Below are 15,037 nucleotides of genomic sequence, written 5' to 3'. Positions count from 1 at the left end.
TCCTTGCCAGTGGCCAGGCGGTGCTGGTGACCTACTCCCCTCCAGCCCTAGGGAAGTTCAGGAGAAGAGTGATGTTTTCTTTCTTCTTAGTCTCTCTTCTCGAGCGAGCAGATGGGGGCTGGGGAGCAATGTTCCTCTTCAGCGTGATCCAGTTCATTCAGGGCATGAAACAGCGTTCCTTGCAGTGTCCTTGTGAATTTTCAGGTTGCTGGGGGACTGAGGTCAGGGCTTGGGAGATCTTGAAAAACTAAAACATGCTAAAGGTTGAGAAGTTGTTTGTAGAGCAGGGGACAATCTTGTTCTTTCTTTAACTATTTTTTTGTAGTAGTTATTACCTGCTGTGTTAGCTACTTTGCCTTTACTTTCTGCTCTCCTATACCAGTCCTAGGACATGCATGTTAAGTGAAATATGGCCATACTGAAGTTGATGATAGCTACAGTCTCACTCCAACCAATCTCTGTGCTTCATTTTGTATGGGCCTCCAGACATGCTTTTGCACTATTTGGAAAAACGTTGACTATAAGAGTCAGTGTTTCACTACACTAGAGCTTTCTGCACCAGGGTTTATGTTGCATGTGCTTGCTAACCTGCAGAGAACACTTAATAAAGTGAGTTGGTATAAAAATTTACTGTCGTAAATTGATTTCAAGTTAAAGACTCTGCTTGTGTGCGTGTGTTTAGGGGAAGGATATCATTTCCTGTACATCATTATTGCTCCAGGACACAATTTTGTATTACAAAGCAGCTCTTTTCCATTTGTCCCCACTCAGGCATATGAGGGGGGCAGGCTGACTCCGACAGGGGTTAGTTAAGCTGTTCGGATGGAATTCATCTCTCCTGTCTTTAGGCATCCACAAGATACCTGCCAGATCTGAGCTAGTTGTCAGCGCTCCTTTTGTAGTCGAAAGAAAGAGGAAGAGAGGATAGTTCAACCCAGGCTGAAGTAGATGAAGCAAGAGAATTGCCTGATGAAAAGTTGCTCTCTCTCTCTATTGACTCTCCAAGGAACCTAGAAAATGAGTGTAAACCAGGCACTTCATTTGTAAACGGCTAGAGTTTGCTGCAATGAATTCATCAAGCCATTCGGGTGCAAGTCTGAGTACTTAAAGCATTACAGAATTATCTGACTACCTGTGTAACACCCATAAAGTGTAATACTGCTTCCAGTGCATGTTAAAGAAAACTCACTGTAGCTGCCTTTTGTTTTTTAATGTTGCTTTAGGTTGGGGGATTTTGTAATATAAAAATGGCCAAGTAAGTATAGTTCAAAGCAGCACCCAAGGCAGATAAAACAAGAACTAAAACCTCAGTAAAATAATTCTGATTAAATCTTATACGACAATGGAACAACTGCTAGGAATAACTTTTATTTTAAGTAGCTAGTTGTAACTCCACGTGGAAAAATTGCAAGATCATTTTGTGTATGGTAATTGTATCCATGCAGTGTATATATAATGTCGCGTGGTCTTGCAGAGAACGGTATAAGAAGATACACTCCCTTCGTTTTTTTCATCTCTTCCTTCCCCTCTAAGCTCACTGTATCTTGATGAGATGAACCTTAGAGAGACAGAAAACCTCTTCCTCTTCAAGACAATAAGGAACACTACAGCAGTAGATTGGCCCAAAGAAAACCGTGTGTGTGTGTGTGTGTGTGTGTGTGTGTGTGTGTGTGTGTGTGTGTATTTTTTTTTTAAACATTTAATACCTCTCACAGAATGTGTCCTAGAAACCTAGAGAGTAGGTAGGAAAGTGCAGCACAGGGGGAGTTATGCATACATACATACATGCATACGTATATGTATACATGTATGTGTGTGTATATATATACACACACACACCCGTACCTACCTACAACTTGAAGTGTTTACCTGCGTGCTGCAGTTCATAACACAGTATAAAAGCACTGCTGTGCGGAGAGGGGAGGCATCATGTTGTTTTAATGAGTGAGAACTGTGAGACTGATATAGAGAGCTTTGCTAAAAATGCTTTATTCCATTAAAAGCGGCTTCAAGAGCGAGAGATCTGAGAGAGATAATGAAAAAGGCTTTAGTTTCTTAATAGTGTTTATCTTTCGAATATTATTTTTAGTGGTTTTGAGTGAAAGACTTACTGACGACATTTAACAAACAAGACATTGGACCCTGCCAGACAACCAGCAAGGCTTGGCCAGGATGCCTTCTGTCTCCAAGCAATGCTGCTCTTACTTAAGAGTTGTTTGACGCCAGACGAAAAAAAATTGGTTCTGTGCGTTTTTCCTGTTGCGTGCTGGCCTGCATTTGCTCTCTTTGCGGTGGTATTTTTACGGCAGTTTGCAACAAGAAATAGGGAGAGCTTGATGTCCACTCAAAAGAGAAACGTTCTGATCGATGGCTGTGGGTAGCTGTATGTTCTAGTGTGGATGGATTCTCGTATTTTAGCATAATTGACTGTAACCTGCTGGATAATTGCTGGATTCAGCAGGAGAGGGCAGGGGAAGCGGCAACAGCTCTGAAGAGTTTGGGAAGCCAGGGAATGAGGCGGGAATAATCTGAAGCTATCCAAAGCCATTTAAATTTTTACAGTATTGGGACAGGCTTGAATTCAAGGCTTAACTCCATTAACTGAATTGGAGCTCCCTCTATAACAGGTGGCTATAAGGTGCTCATCTCTTGCTTCACCTCCTAGTTTGAATGAGAAGCTTGCTTTCTTTGCCTGTGTGTATCCCTTCTCTGCATTACTTCCGTATCGATCAGGCCAGAAATCACTAAGAAAACACAGAACCTTACTTTACCTCTCCTCTACTCTGTGACAGGAGCCATCAGTGCTGGGGTTCAGATACTTCTGTGAAGACATAAAGTCCTGCCCTTTGTTTGCAGATGTAGGAGCTATTCCATGTATCCGAAGGAGGAGGAGGATTCCTTCACCCATTGTCCATATGAACAGGCTTCAGGCTCGCGTTGCGTTTCTGAGCGGCTCCTTACTTCAGTTGAGGTGTGAGGCGTGTTTCACTGGGTTTGGGGATACAACCAAATTCCTTGTGGCAGTAACCAGTGCAGCTTCTGTCATGTGTCACGATATGTAAGGGAGGAAGTTGTGTATGTTATGTGGCAATGTGGCATTTCCATAAAGCCCTTTTATAGCAGCCTGTCTTCCTGAGAAGAGAAGAGCTTTTTGGCATGTGTTATTTGTCAGAACTGGAGAGGGAAAAAAGAAGATTACGTCTTAACAGTTGTTGTAACCAGCTTCTGTATAATAAATGAGCTTGTTTTACAAGGGCCAAGAGCACATTTTGACTGTAGCAGCATCTTTTCATAATGTTGAAAAGCATTCAGTAGATGGACTACCATGCTATGCTGTCTCTTGAAAATCTTAAAAGATTAAGGCACTATTGCTAGGCTTAGTTTTTTCTAAATTGGTATGGTTCTTATGATGCTTTCAGTATACTTTAAGCTTTGTAGGCGGAGATAATCTTTCAACAGGGTTAGTGTTTGGTAGTGTATTTCTACCTGTGTACTTCTACCTGTTAGTGGACTCTAAAATCCAAAAGACTGTGCTTTAAGTTGGCTAATGGACAACATTAAACATTCCTTTGTGTGTTCTTTTTGCAAAATAAGTTGTATAGGTAGTACAGCAGCACAGGACAATGGTTTACCCCAAATCTTAGAAACAATCCTAAAAGACTTCTCTTTTTTTTTTTTTTTCCTCTCTCTCCCGTTTTTATTATAGGTAGCTCAGTTGTCTTGGATTGAAAAGAAAGTAGCTGCTGCTCTTTTTGGGACTCCACCAACTTCAACAGTAGAAGAAGCATTGCAGAATTTCCTTAAGGTGGGTCCCAGCCAAGGATTTTCCTGCACGGCCATTTACCAGCCGCTATATGTGACTGTTCTCAGGATGTCTGCTTAACAGATTATGTTCGGTAGCTATAAATCCAGGACTCTCCTAAATACCACAGAGCTCTCTAATAAAATAATTTTTTTCTTTTCTGTTTTAAAATTAATTTGGAGACAAGTGACTGATACTTTTCTCCTCTTAATTCTGTTTTACAGAAGTCTTCAATTACTTGCCTCACTAATAGTTCTTGGTTTTAATGTGAGATAGATAATAGATGTAGTTATACATGCCACTGAAACAAATTGACCACAGGGGTAACTGATTATTTTCCCATTTTTGCAAGGGGTTTAAAACAGGCAAGGAAAACTTTGGCATTATGACACTTCCCTTTTTCTGACCTGAAGCTCTTTTCTTTGAATTTCAGTAGAAGCTTTTCTTTTTTGGGGGAGGTGGGGTAGATGCTAAGAAAAGACCTTTGCAGTGAAGGAGAAAAGAAAGCTCTGTCACATAGGTCCATGTTCTGGCCATTCTACTTGAATGGTAAGGGTCTGTGAAGGAAAAGTAGTAATAAGGTTGAAGAATACAGTTCTTAACCATCACCCAAAGTGAGAAACCATTGGTTGCTTGTTTATTTCTTTGATGGGGAAATAACTATTAATAATGCAGAAAAATTAGCGTCTTCCAACTCGCTGTATGAGTGAGTACATGTTGTTTTCTGTTTAGAATGATCCATTGTCTTTACAAAACATTTAGAGAGAGAGAAAACTGAGGAGTTCAGAACATTTTTGTGTTCAGTAGCAACATCTCATGTGTTTGTGTGTTTGTTTTTTTTAAATGCTAAATGGGTTGTGGTACACACAGTAGGGATGATTCAGTCTGATGTTTGAGGAAGCTCAGTGCATTACTGAAAATGTTATGCTAACCACATAAGTCTCATCACACAGTTTTTATGTCTATTTTGTTTCCTGTTTTTTTATTATTTAGGCAGAAGAAATATGTCCAGGATATTCCAAGTCAAATTATGTGTATTTGGCAAAGGTAATCAACTTCTTTAAAAAATAATGATTTGTAGACTCTGGTATTCTTACAGCGGTCTGGTTAGAAATAAAATGTGATTTTTTTCTTCTCAGTGCTATAAAGATCTTGGCCAGAAAAACAGCGCTCTGAAGTACTGTGATTCTGCACTGTCAATTCTCTCAGTTACTAATGAGGTGGGTACTGAGAAAGATAGCTTGTTCTCTTGTGACTGCTGTCCTGTTTTTAGTATCCATTATTACAGTTGTCAGTCGTGGCATAATGTTTCACTTTTTCCTCTGAACACAGAACCTTCCTTTTTCCTCCGCTCTAGGCTGGCTCATTACAGTTGTCTGTATCAACAGCTGTGAAAAAATCTTTGGGAAACTGTCAGAGACTTGTTTGTGTCAAAGGCTGTCAGAGATTTGCCTTGTGAATTGAACTCTTTGTAATTCAACCCATTTCATTAAACTGTCTTAAGCACAAGCAGTTGAATGTGTCACTCTAGCTGTGCTGAAATTTTGCTTCACACCTCCTCTTTCTCAGCTGACAGTATTCTGGATTTTAGTCCGACAGTTTCTAGTTCACCTAAAAGCCTATGTTTTGTTAAGGCCTCCTGGGCACTGTGGGTTGTTAGCTATAGCAGAACTGGATGCATTGTTCAAGCTTGTTTTTGTCTTCGGCAACAGTCTAGTTAAAGAGACACAGTTCTTCCAGTTCCATCTACCAGAAGTTAGTTTACTCTTACAGATTATTAGATTATTTTTAAGGTCATTTAGAGCATTTTTGTACACAGATGTGAAATTTCGATGGATATTTGAGAGATTTTAAGTGGTTTAATTTCTCAAATGTAACCCGAGTCATGGCAAGAAGATTCACTCTTGCTGTCTAATCTCAGGTAGAAGCAAGTTCCATAATTAACAACCTGTGACTGAAAACGTCTTACCATCCTAGAGCATCACAAGTTCAAACCTGAGCTTTGTCAGTCTTAAGGGACCCCCTTTGAGCATAGCAGATGCGGTAGGGGGAGAGAGAGAAAGAGGTGATTCCAGAGAGGAATTGACCGTATCCCATTTAGTTCTTTGAAGTTAAGGAAAAAGACCATTAAATAGCTCTGTAATTTGATTGACAATAAGTGCAGTGTGTGGAGCACTAACATGTTTATGTCAAACGCTCCTGCTCAGAAGAAAGACCACTGCATGCCTCACCAGCAGCTGCTCCTGGGTGGCCTCTGTTTTCAGGCCAAGTTAGAGTATGTACCAATCCTAAATTAGGCAATCATTGCTTAACTGTAGTGTTTCTTTAAAAATCTATTGATATAGATATGATTTAGTAATCTTTTTACTCTGCTTTATTCTTTGCTTACAGCTGAAATGTACCTTCAGTTTGCCTATTTTTACAGAACATAGCAAAGACTGATATCAATTAGCAGTAAATTCATGCCATATTTCTTTGCAAAAAAACAGTAGGACCAGTGGTTTAAGGGCGAGGGTATGCAACTAAAACTGCTTGAGCTCAGCCAGTTTTGTGTATGTCTGGACCAATTATGCTGATGAATTTGGTGCTCTTCCTGTTACAGGCCAGGTAATATTGCAATGAACTCTGAAGTCAAAAAGTAAGACATGTAATTTCAAATGCTACCCAATAAAACTACAAACTCTTATATCACAGAAACTTCTGGTGGGCAGAAAACTGCTTGTGTATAGTAAGCTGGAAGTCGTTCAACATATGCGTAAAGACTCCTCAAAAAATACAGCGATAGCATAGGCTGGGATCCATCTCTGCTAAGATTAGCTGGCCAAAAGTTTGGTGACCAGTCAAAGGTAGTTGTTGAGGCTCCGCTTGGTGGAGAGAGATTAGATACCTCCAGGTGCCGCATCCTGCCTCTCTCTGTCCACAGATGGTAGACAGAGATGAGATGTGAACACCTTAGATATTTAACTTTCAAGCTGCTAAGTTAATGGGAGACAAATCCTGCCTCCAAATTTCAGCGTCATCAGTCTAAACATGAGCTGGAGCCCACCTGGGAGTATTTCGTTCCTGGAAAAAGGAAAGCCCCATCCAATTTCTGAAGTGCCGACAGACCTGAAAGAGCGGGGGGTCGCTGTGGTAAGGGAAGGAATTCAGTAACAATCTGAGGGGTGTGTATGTGTATTGTGGCAAACAGAGTGGTGACGAGAATAAGAATTATGGTGGTATTTGAACTGACAAAGAGCAGCAAGTAGGTCCCAAAAGTCTATTGTGCATCTGAAGAGAACAAGATGATTTATCCTCTTCTGCTATGGCTAATTTTATAGATATCACAGGTTCATCTGACTTGGCTTGTTTACGTGTAACATGTTGTGAGATAAATTTAGAAAAAGCTCCAGGAAAACATGGTGTTGGGGCAACAGTGTGTAATTAAAAAAAAAAAAAATAGTAGTCAGCATGAGGTAAAGCAGGCACATTCTCAAAGGAATTAGTTTATGGATATCTGGAACATGACCTCTGCTGATGCTAACTGTTAATTCCAGTCCCACTGCCCGAATTAGAATATTGTGTATTGTTCTGATTATTGTGTTAGAGAAAGACCGTTACAGGTTTTTGGGAAGACGTTGGAACTGCAGTTGTTCAGAGTTTGGAGTTGAATGTAGGAATAACTTTTAGTTGGGTTAATTTAAGGGAGGGAAGAGGCTGTAATAAGATGGAAGAGGCTTTGTGGAGACAATAAAAACAGATACTGGTGAAGTACCTGAATTGACTACAGTCCTATAGAAGATGGAGTTCATGGATTGAAATGGAAAATGCAGTTCAACAGCAGTTTGAGAATCTCAAGGTTGTCAGCAGCGTAGTATGTTGTCACAGTCGTGCTAGAAATCTGAGAGTAGTCACCGTTTCTCATGTGATTTTTAAAACCTCTCTTTCTTCAGGCAGGGGAATTCCTTTATTGTTTTTAAATGCTGGCTTCCACTGAGAAACGTATATATGTATGAAGGCATAAAATCAGCAGTAGACTGAAAGACAAAGTCACTGGAAAGGTGCCATGTTGAGAAAATGTATTGTGTTTCCTGAAACAAATCACCCTGTAGCACAAATATGAAAAATAATAGTAGATAATGGTTTAATTTTTTAGTGTTTCTGAGCCTCCAGTTTCCATTGACTTTGGTGGGAACCAGAGGTACTTGGCATCAGTAAAATAACCCATAGCTCATTTTAATCCTCAGGCCAAATTCTCAGCTGGTCTAAGTCAAGATACTTCTCTGACACTTGTCTAGGATTCATTTCATGTAACATTTCAAATAAAGTGAGATGATTTTCATCTTGAATGTTGTATCACATCCAATTACCCCTTTGTGTGTCTGCTCTACCACTTATAGAATATGTTTTCAGTTCACAGCTTCCAAACAAAGTTAATTCTTATTAAGGAAAAAAATCTGATGGCGAGTTTCAACCCAGTGATAAACCTAAAACAGAATACCGAAGAAATTAGCAAGAGAGAGGTAATTTATTAAGAAAGATTCCCGTAAGTCTTAGTATGGGTTTTTTGAAATAGCCAGTTTGGCACCTTTTTAACTAAGCAGTATGCACATATTTTTTTATTTTAAGAGTGAATACAGGCCTTTTGATGCAAATTATATCTGGAGAATGAAATTGATGTTATAGTACTATATTAGAGGCCTTTCTCTTTATCCTCTCTACGCTAAACAGAAACCTCTGATGAATCATATAGTCTTTGCTTGGCCATAAATATTCTCATATTGTAGAGTGGTGCTAGAGGTTCACGGGACATTAAATTGTCCCACTTTTCTCTGGTTGCTGTCCAGGTGGATAACCTCAGGGTCCTGGGAAACATTCACCCCTTCAAAAAAAGAGATCCTAACGTTCAGGGCTGCATGTGAGTTATTGTCAAGTGCATAATAGCTGCTCTGTTTATCTAATAGTCATTGCAATACGCTTTCTGAGACTCTTTACTCATTACTTTGTAATGCACTCAGAGGCTTGGTGAGTGTGACTACATAAAGGGCTGTGGAAACCAGATGTGGTGGACTACTGTGATGGAAAAAAATGACTTTTTTGAACTTGGGGAGAAAAATATAGTTTAAATTTGAAAATATGAGCATTGATCTTGCATACAACCTCAAGCTTCTTGTCTCTGTGACATTGCTGGAAAATGAATCTAAAAAGCAGCACTTCTTTTACAAAACGTGTAGTCTTCGAAGAGCTGAAGTCAGTAAAGCAGGAATAAAGCAAAGCAAACTTATTTGCACTGAAAGTTACAGAAGAGGTTTATTTAAAATGTGGATAAAAACCTCACTGAGGCTGAGAATATATTTTACAAAATTATTAGTGGTAAAAAAAAAAAAAATTCTTGCCTTAACAAAACACTCCCCCCTCCCCAGTAATTAAAAATGAAGGCAATTCTGAGTTAAAAGTAATGAGAGAGCAATATTACAGATATTACAGGAATTGACAACTTTGCCTTTTACTTCTTACGGCCATAGCGTGGCGGGAAGCATAGGCTTGGTAAGGACTCTGCCATTAACCTCAGTGACACTTGAAAGGCTGGAAAAACCCATGAGAACTTGGAGGTATATGTAATGTTAGACAGAAGTAGTGGCAGGAGGTTTGAACAATGAGGAGAAATCATGCCCATAAGATTTTCTTATATTTTCTTATCTCACCATAACTGACATTCCAAGTCACTAATTTACTTTTTGAATATTGTCTGTGAGGAAAAGGGTGGGAGTTGCAAAGGGATGGCAGAGGGGGCAGAGTGTAAAACTCAGCATCTGTCAGTTGCTTTTATCAAAACAGACCATTTAGATGTCTTTAATTTTCCTAAGGAGATCTTCTGAGATATGTCTTCTCCAAGCTAAAGGCTGATCCTGTGTAACAGATCTTGCTGTGATATTTCCCGTAGATCTTAGTTGAAGCTAATGTGATAATCTGTGGTTTTAAATAAGATTTTGAGAAGAGGAAAAGTAATGTAATTTTGTTTTTAAAGTGAAGAGTACAAATTATGACTTGTTTGTGAAGAAACTGCTCATCAAAGCTATCTGAATAATTTGGGCTAACCTTATACAAAAATGTTTTTGCTTTCCCATCAAATAGAACGTTTTCCTTTCTCTGCATCTTTCCTTTTTTCCCCTATTCAAAAATGTATCAATTACAGATGCTACTCAAAACAAAATGTTACTGTTTTCAGAGGATATTCTTTCCTTTAGATTTTATGTACATTTGTTCTTAAAATGCCAAACCAAAATCCATAATGTTTCAGTTATGAAATAATGAAATTATTCAGATTGGTATTCATTTTTAAGTTGCAGGCTATTGTTTTTCTGCTAATACTGTTTGTGAAGTTCAACAAGAATTTGCTAATAGCTACCACCAGCCCCAAATTAAAGTATCTTTTGAATAAACTGTTTGCCAAAAGATTATGTTTCTAACCAAAAAAAAAAAAAATTAACTATTGCTTTAGTTAGTGATTCTGTTTACAGAATATGAGTTCTTGAAGCTTAGAGAATGGACCTTCCAAAAACTCTTAGTAGGGAGATCAGCTTTCAAACTGTAAAATGCTGCTAAAATGAGTCGTTTGTAAAAGAACTGCTAAAAGAACTTATGAGCACCTCTTCTTTACGTTATTTAGCTCTTCATAGAATGTACAGTCTGTTTTTCTCTCTCTTACTCCTCACTTTACAGACTGCATATTTTTGAAGTTTTTGCCGAAAGGTTTGTTTGCATTGTTTGCTAATAGCTACCACCAGCTCGGAATTAAAGTATCTTTTGAATAAACTGTTTGCCAAAAGATTGTGTTTGTTGTTGTAAAAAAAAAGATTTCAAAAAATGATGAAGATTTTGGTTGTTTGGTAGTGTAGTAATGTCATTCATATGGATAAAGTCTATACTGATAAATACTGAGCTTAGTATACTTGCGATGAAATGGACTAGTTTCTTGCCCAATATTCCTGGCAACATCCTGTCAAAGGTAGCACAATTTCAGCATAGCTGTCAGTGCAATACGACGTATCTTCTCTGGCATACTGAGGATGGGGGGTGGAAGCAGGAGAGGTATTCACGGAGGTAGCAGCGCGTTTCAGTATGAAGAGGTTTGCCGTTGGTTTCATATTTTCTTAAGGGCAGCTGAGAGACATCGAGGGGATTTTGAAATACGTTGTCTCAGAGCCAATATGCAGGGTGAAGGTGAGCCTGAGCAGGTGTCTTTCTGAGGAGGCTATAACGGGTATGAACACGTGCAAGCCCGTGCAGCGGTGACCGGGCAGAAGGAGGGGCTGTAGGTCCCGTGCTGGTGGGAGCTGCAGCTGCAGGGGAAGTGGAGATGCCTCCGACACCAACAGCTCCCTATTGTGTGCGATGATAAAAGGAAACCAGGTGGTCGGTGAGACTCGGTGCTTTAGGTTAGAAAAATGCCTCCTGGGGTGTAAAAAATTTTACACAACTATTAATCATTATAAATTCAGTTATTCTGTAACTTTTTAACAGCAATCCTAAAACTCGTTGAAATATCAATTCACAGTCATTTGGATAGGAAAAGATATCTTTCCCATTGCTCAAAGTATAATCAGAACGTGTTGAATTATTGTCGGCTCTGTATTTTAAAGCTGTGGCTGCCCTGTTCCTAAAAGCCTAGAGAAGACATCTTTCATCTGTGGAGCAAGATACTGAAAATATGAAAGAATATAGAAAGTCCGAACTTGTGACATGCAGCAGTCATACAGAAAGTTGCAAGTGGATGATTGCGATGGTTTATAGAAATGTCTGAGGGGAAAAACAGTATTACGCAACTCAATGTGAATTAATGCCTGCTGCAATCACACCGTATGTGAAAAGTTGTCACGAAATTGCGAAGGGATGACATATAGCTTTCTCTAATGATTTGTATTGTCTACAAGCACTGTTACTCGCTAATTAACCATCCCTGTGCACGCCTGGGAGCCTCTTCAATTATAGTCCAGGGTTTCTCCTGGAGCAGGGAAGGAGCGATACAGCTGTACCCGAAAGCTTGGCTGGCTCTCAGCACCTCGTTGCTGTTCCTGAGCAGCAGAGCACAGCCCTGGACCACCCTCGCAGCACTGCTCGCTGGATATACCACGCAGCCCCGCTGCCTGCGCTGCAGTCATACGGGATGCATGTCAGCTTGGAATTTGGCACTGGCTGCACACAAGTATGTTATAGTTGGCAGCTGTAACCATTTTGGCTGCGGTCATGGGGGTGTATCAATTCTCTGCTGACAGTTGGGACTTTGTCAACAAGTGCACACATATGCGATGCCTGGGTTGAGTGTGTTTAATGCATAAGGAAGCAATTAACTGAGATGGAAGGTAAAATCATTATCTGTTTGTCTCAGTTTTAATTGCCGTTAACTTTTTACACGCACATTTATATGACTATATGTCTGTGTGTGTATATGTATGTATAAATAAAATTCATTAGCAGAAAATAACTGTAAAAATATGGACTACATCCAATTAAGCCAACATTCCCTTCTTTCCACCAACTCTCTCTTCTGTCTTGCTCTTGTTCTCAACTCCCTCTCTTCCCTTGTTCAGTTCCTGGCCTCCCCAGTCTTTCTTTCCTGTATATATCCCCTGTGAATGGTGAAATAAGAAAGAAAAGCAACTAAATAGGAAGAGGGGGGAATGCAGTCACTGACCCTGTAGTTCTGAATACCCTTTGTGTGACAGTTTGCAGAGCATTTTGAACTCATATTCAACTCTGAAAACGGTATGAGCAGTGTTTAATAAATGTAAGCCTTGGCAGTAGAAAGTCAAGGTTGAAAATGGCTCGGTGCTCAAGGAGAGCTAAACTCAGGCTCAGGGTGAGCAACTGGGACTATGGCAAATGTATTGCATTCTTCATCTGACTTGCACATCGTCCTCTCCCTACCCTACTCTACAGGGACATCAAAGCCTGCTCATAGTTAAAAAAAAAAAAAAAAAAAAGGGGGGGGGAAGGAGGAGGGGGAGGTGGAGGAGGGAAGGCAACCGTAGTGATTGTTTCCAGAAAGCCAGAGACCCAGAAATCAGTGAGGAAGAAAGTTGTCCAGATGCGGAACCTGACTTTGTGTTCCCATTAAAGTCAAGGTTTGGGCATTAATGAAGTTTTCATCCTTCAAACAGGAGAATGGCACAGTTAGCAATGTTGTAAGCTTCTCCCTTCTTTTCGTGTGACAGAGCTCTCAGGCTCGAAGAACACTATCTGAGGGAGACATAATAGTTCCCTTCCCAGACCATTCTCAGCTTTTCTTTTAATTTTTACTAATTTTTCTAAAATGATTTTGCCAGCTGCGTTTTTATTATCGAATAGAAGCTGCTGGCTCAGTTAACACAGCCAGTTAAATACACAATAGTTCACAACAGTAATTCCTGCCTTTACTGATGCAACCTTATTTAAAACTGGCAACGCAGAGGTAGAAAGCTCTGCGTGCTGTTGCAGTTTCTTCTTTAACTAGTTCTTAAAACAATCATGTTTCTGTTTCATTTTTTTTCATAACCCAGAGGAAGATTCAGGAAAGATTGCCCAATGGTTTTGGGACTTTGCAACTCCCTAAAGCTCATTGCCCAACATAATCGTTTGCTTCTAAGGAAAAAGATAATTACCCAGGACTGTTTGGAGATCTAGTTTTAAAAAGCTGCATTGTGCCAAGTGAGTAACGAATTCTGTGAATCCATAAAATGCTGACCGCAGTACTTTCAGGTATGACAAAACCTGCCTCTATATTATTTTTGGCTCAGAAATGTATGAAAAGAATAGGACCAGGTAGAACCGCTTTAATTTTCGTAATAGCATGGGACAGTATCTGTCCTGCTACTTTTACGTTTAATGGAATTTAGACAGAAATAGACAGAAAACACAGAAAAAGTATATTTCCCCTGAATTAATCAATATATTGATTCAAAGCTCGTTAGTTTGCCAGTTTTTTTTGAAAGCCATGGACTGCTGCTCCAAGCAGCCTGCCGGGACGTGGAATTTAAGGGGTGCTGAATTCAGTGTGACATTTCCTTCTGTTGGAGTATTTTGGCAAGAGCTTACTAGCTTTACAATGTGTGCCTTTTAAAGGCCTCTGATAAATGATTAGGCAGATAGTTTAGCCTATTGTTGCCAGTGGGAGCAAGGCAGTGACTCCAAGAGAAGTGTCCAGCTAATGTATTAATGCCTTAATGCAGAGCAATAATATAATGTAGTTTGACATATTTGGCATATGGTTTCTATCATCCCAATAGTCTACTCTAGTCCTCCATGACATTATAGACAACTAACCAAAATAAAGAGAAGCAGGAATTTCTTCACCCGTAAAATGTATTTTAAAATGTTCTGTATTTTGTTCCAGCTCTTTGGTTGATTGGATAATGAAGTGATCTTGAAATTCAGTGGTTACTTCCCTGTCTGTCTGCAGTATTTTCTTTCAGAATTGGCTGTTATTTTGTCTGGGAAAGAAATACTAGTCTCTGTCATTAGAAATACTTGCACAAAATTTGTGATGTGCATGTGCCTTTGTACCATTAAATACATGTGGGTGCAAATACTGGTTGCTTGGACCCTTACCAGTCTGCAGGTGTGCGGCGCTGACTTTTTAGACATGTTGTTTCCAGCTAAGGTCCGTTTTACAGGCTAGACGTTTTGCAGCAGCAAGTGAAGTGAGTGGATTATATCCAGGAGACATTATAAAAATACGTACACGAGTAAGAGGTTTTGTACTGCTGTGACATGCTCGTACACGTGTACCCCTTTCCTAACAGTTTATATGAAGTAGGTAGGATGTATGTTGTTGGTACCGTTGGAAGAGTTCTCCGGGCTAGGCTTTGTTTTGAGGAGTAGTTCTGTGCAAACTGTGCGCTTACACATCAGCCTGAAAGGAGTCTTTCCCTTTTCCCCTAGGTGATATATAGTATTGGCTCTGACCATAGCAGATCGCTTGCCTCTTGCTCTCACACTGGCTCCACTTGGCTGTGAGCCTGGTAGCATAGACAGGGCCCCCGTACTCCAGTATGGAAGATACCGAGAATGTAGTCGTTCCGTAGTGGGATGTTATAGGTAGGTCTGGCCATATAGGCTGAAAATACAGTCTCACCTGTGGCATTAATCACATTTCCCAATGTTTTCATATTAATTGGATAATAAATTTGTAGGAAACACATTCCCGTATTTTCTTGTTCGTTGGATAATAAATTATTAGGAAGCATCACAGAAAATATCCTTAGAAAAACTGCTCAC

General features: G+C 39.7%; 2 protein-coding genes across 4 annotated transcripts in view; one reads left to right on the top strand and one right to left on the bottom strand.

Moving 5' to 3' along the window:
• The window catches only part of RMDN2 (regulator of microtubule dynamics 2), a 52,854-nt gene that overhangs the window by 34,098 nt on the left and 3,719 nt on the right, over positions 1 to 15,037 (top strand). For all 3 annotated transcript variants that reach the window (XM_009686659.2, XM_009686658.2, XM_068939381.1), the window contains exons 8-10: positions 3,707 to 3,805; positions 4,796 to 4,849; positions 4,942 to 5,022. In XM_009686659.2, the coding sequence (XP_009684954.2) occupies positions 3,707 to 3,805; positions 4,796 to 4,849; positions 4,942 to 5,022 (234 nt within the window). The remainder of the gene's footprint in view (positions 1 to 3,706; positions 3,806 to 4,795; positions 4,850 to 4,941; positions 5,023 to 15,037) is intronic.
• Positions 5,029 to 15,037, bottom strand: part of CYP1B1 (cytochrome P450 family 1 subfamily B member 1) — a 44,188-nt gene continuing 34,179 nt past the window's right edge. Inside the window, exon 3 of the mRNA XM_068939380.1 lies at positions 5,029 to 11,236. Coding sequence (XP_068795481.1) covers positions 10,936 to 11,236 — 301 coding nt within the window. The 3' untranslated portion in view covers positions 5,029 to 10,935. The remainder of the gene's footprint in view (positions 11,237 to 15,037) is intronic.

This window comes from Struthio camelus, chromosome 3 (genome assembly GCF_040807025.1).
Source record: "Struthio camelus isolate bStrCam1 chromosome 3, bStrCam1.hap1, whole genome shotgun sequence".
In the NCBI taxonomy this organism is placed as follows: domain Eukaryota; kingdom Metazoa; phylum Chordata; class Aves; order Struthioniformes; family Struthionidae; genus Struthio; species Struthio camelus.
The sequence above is the reverse complement of the archived record's forward strand: the minus strand, read 5'-3'. Positions and strand labels throughout refer to the sequence as shown.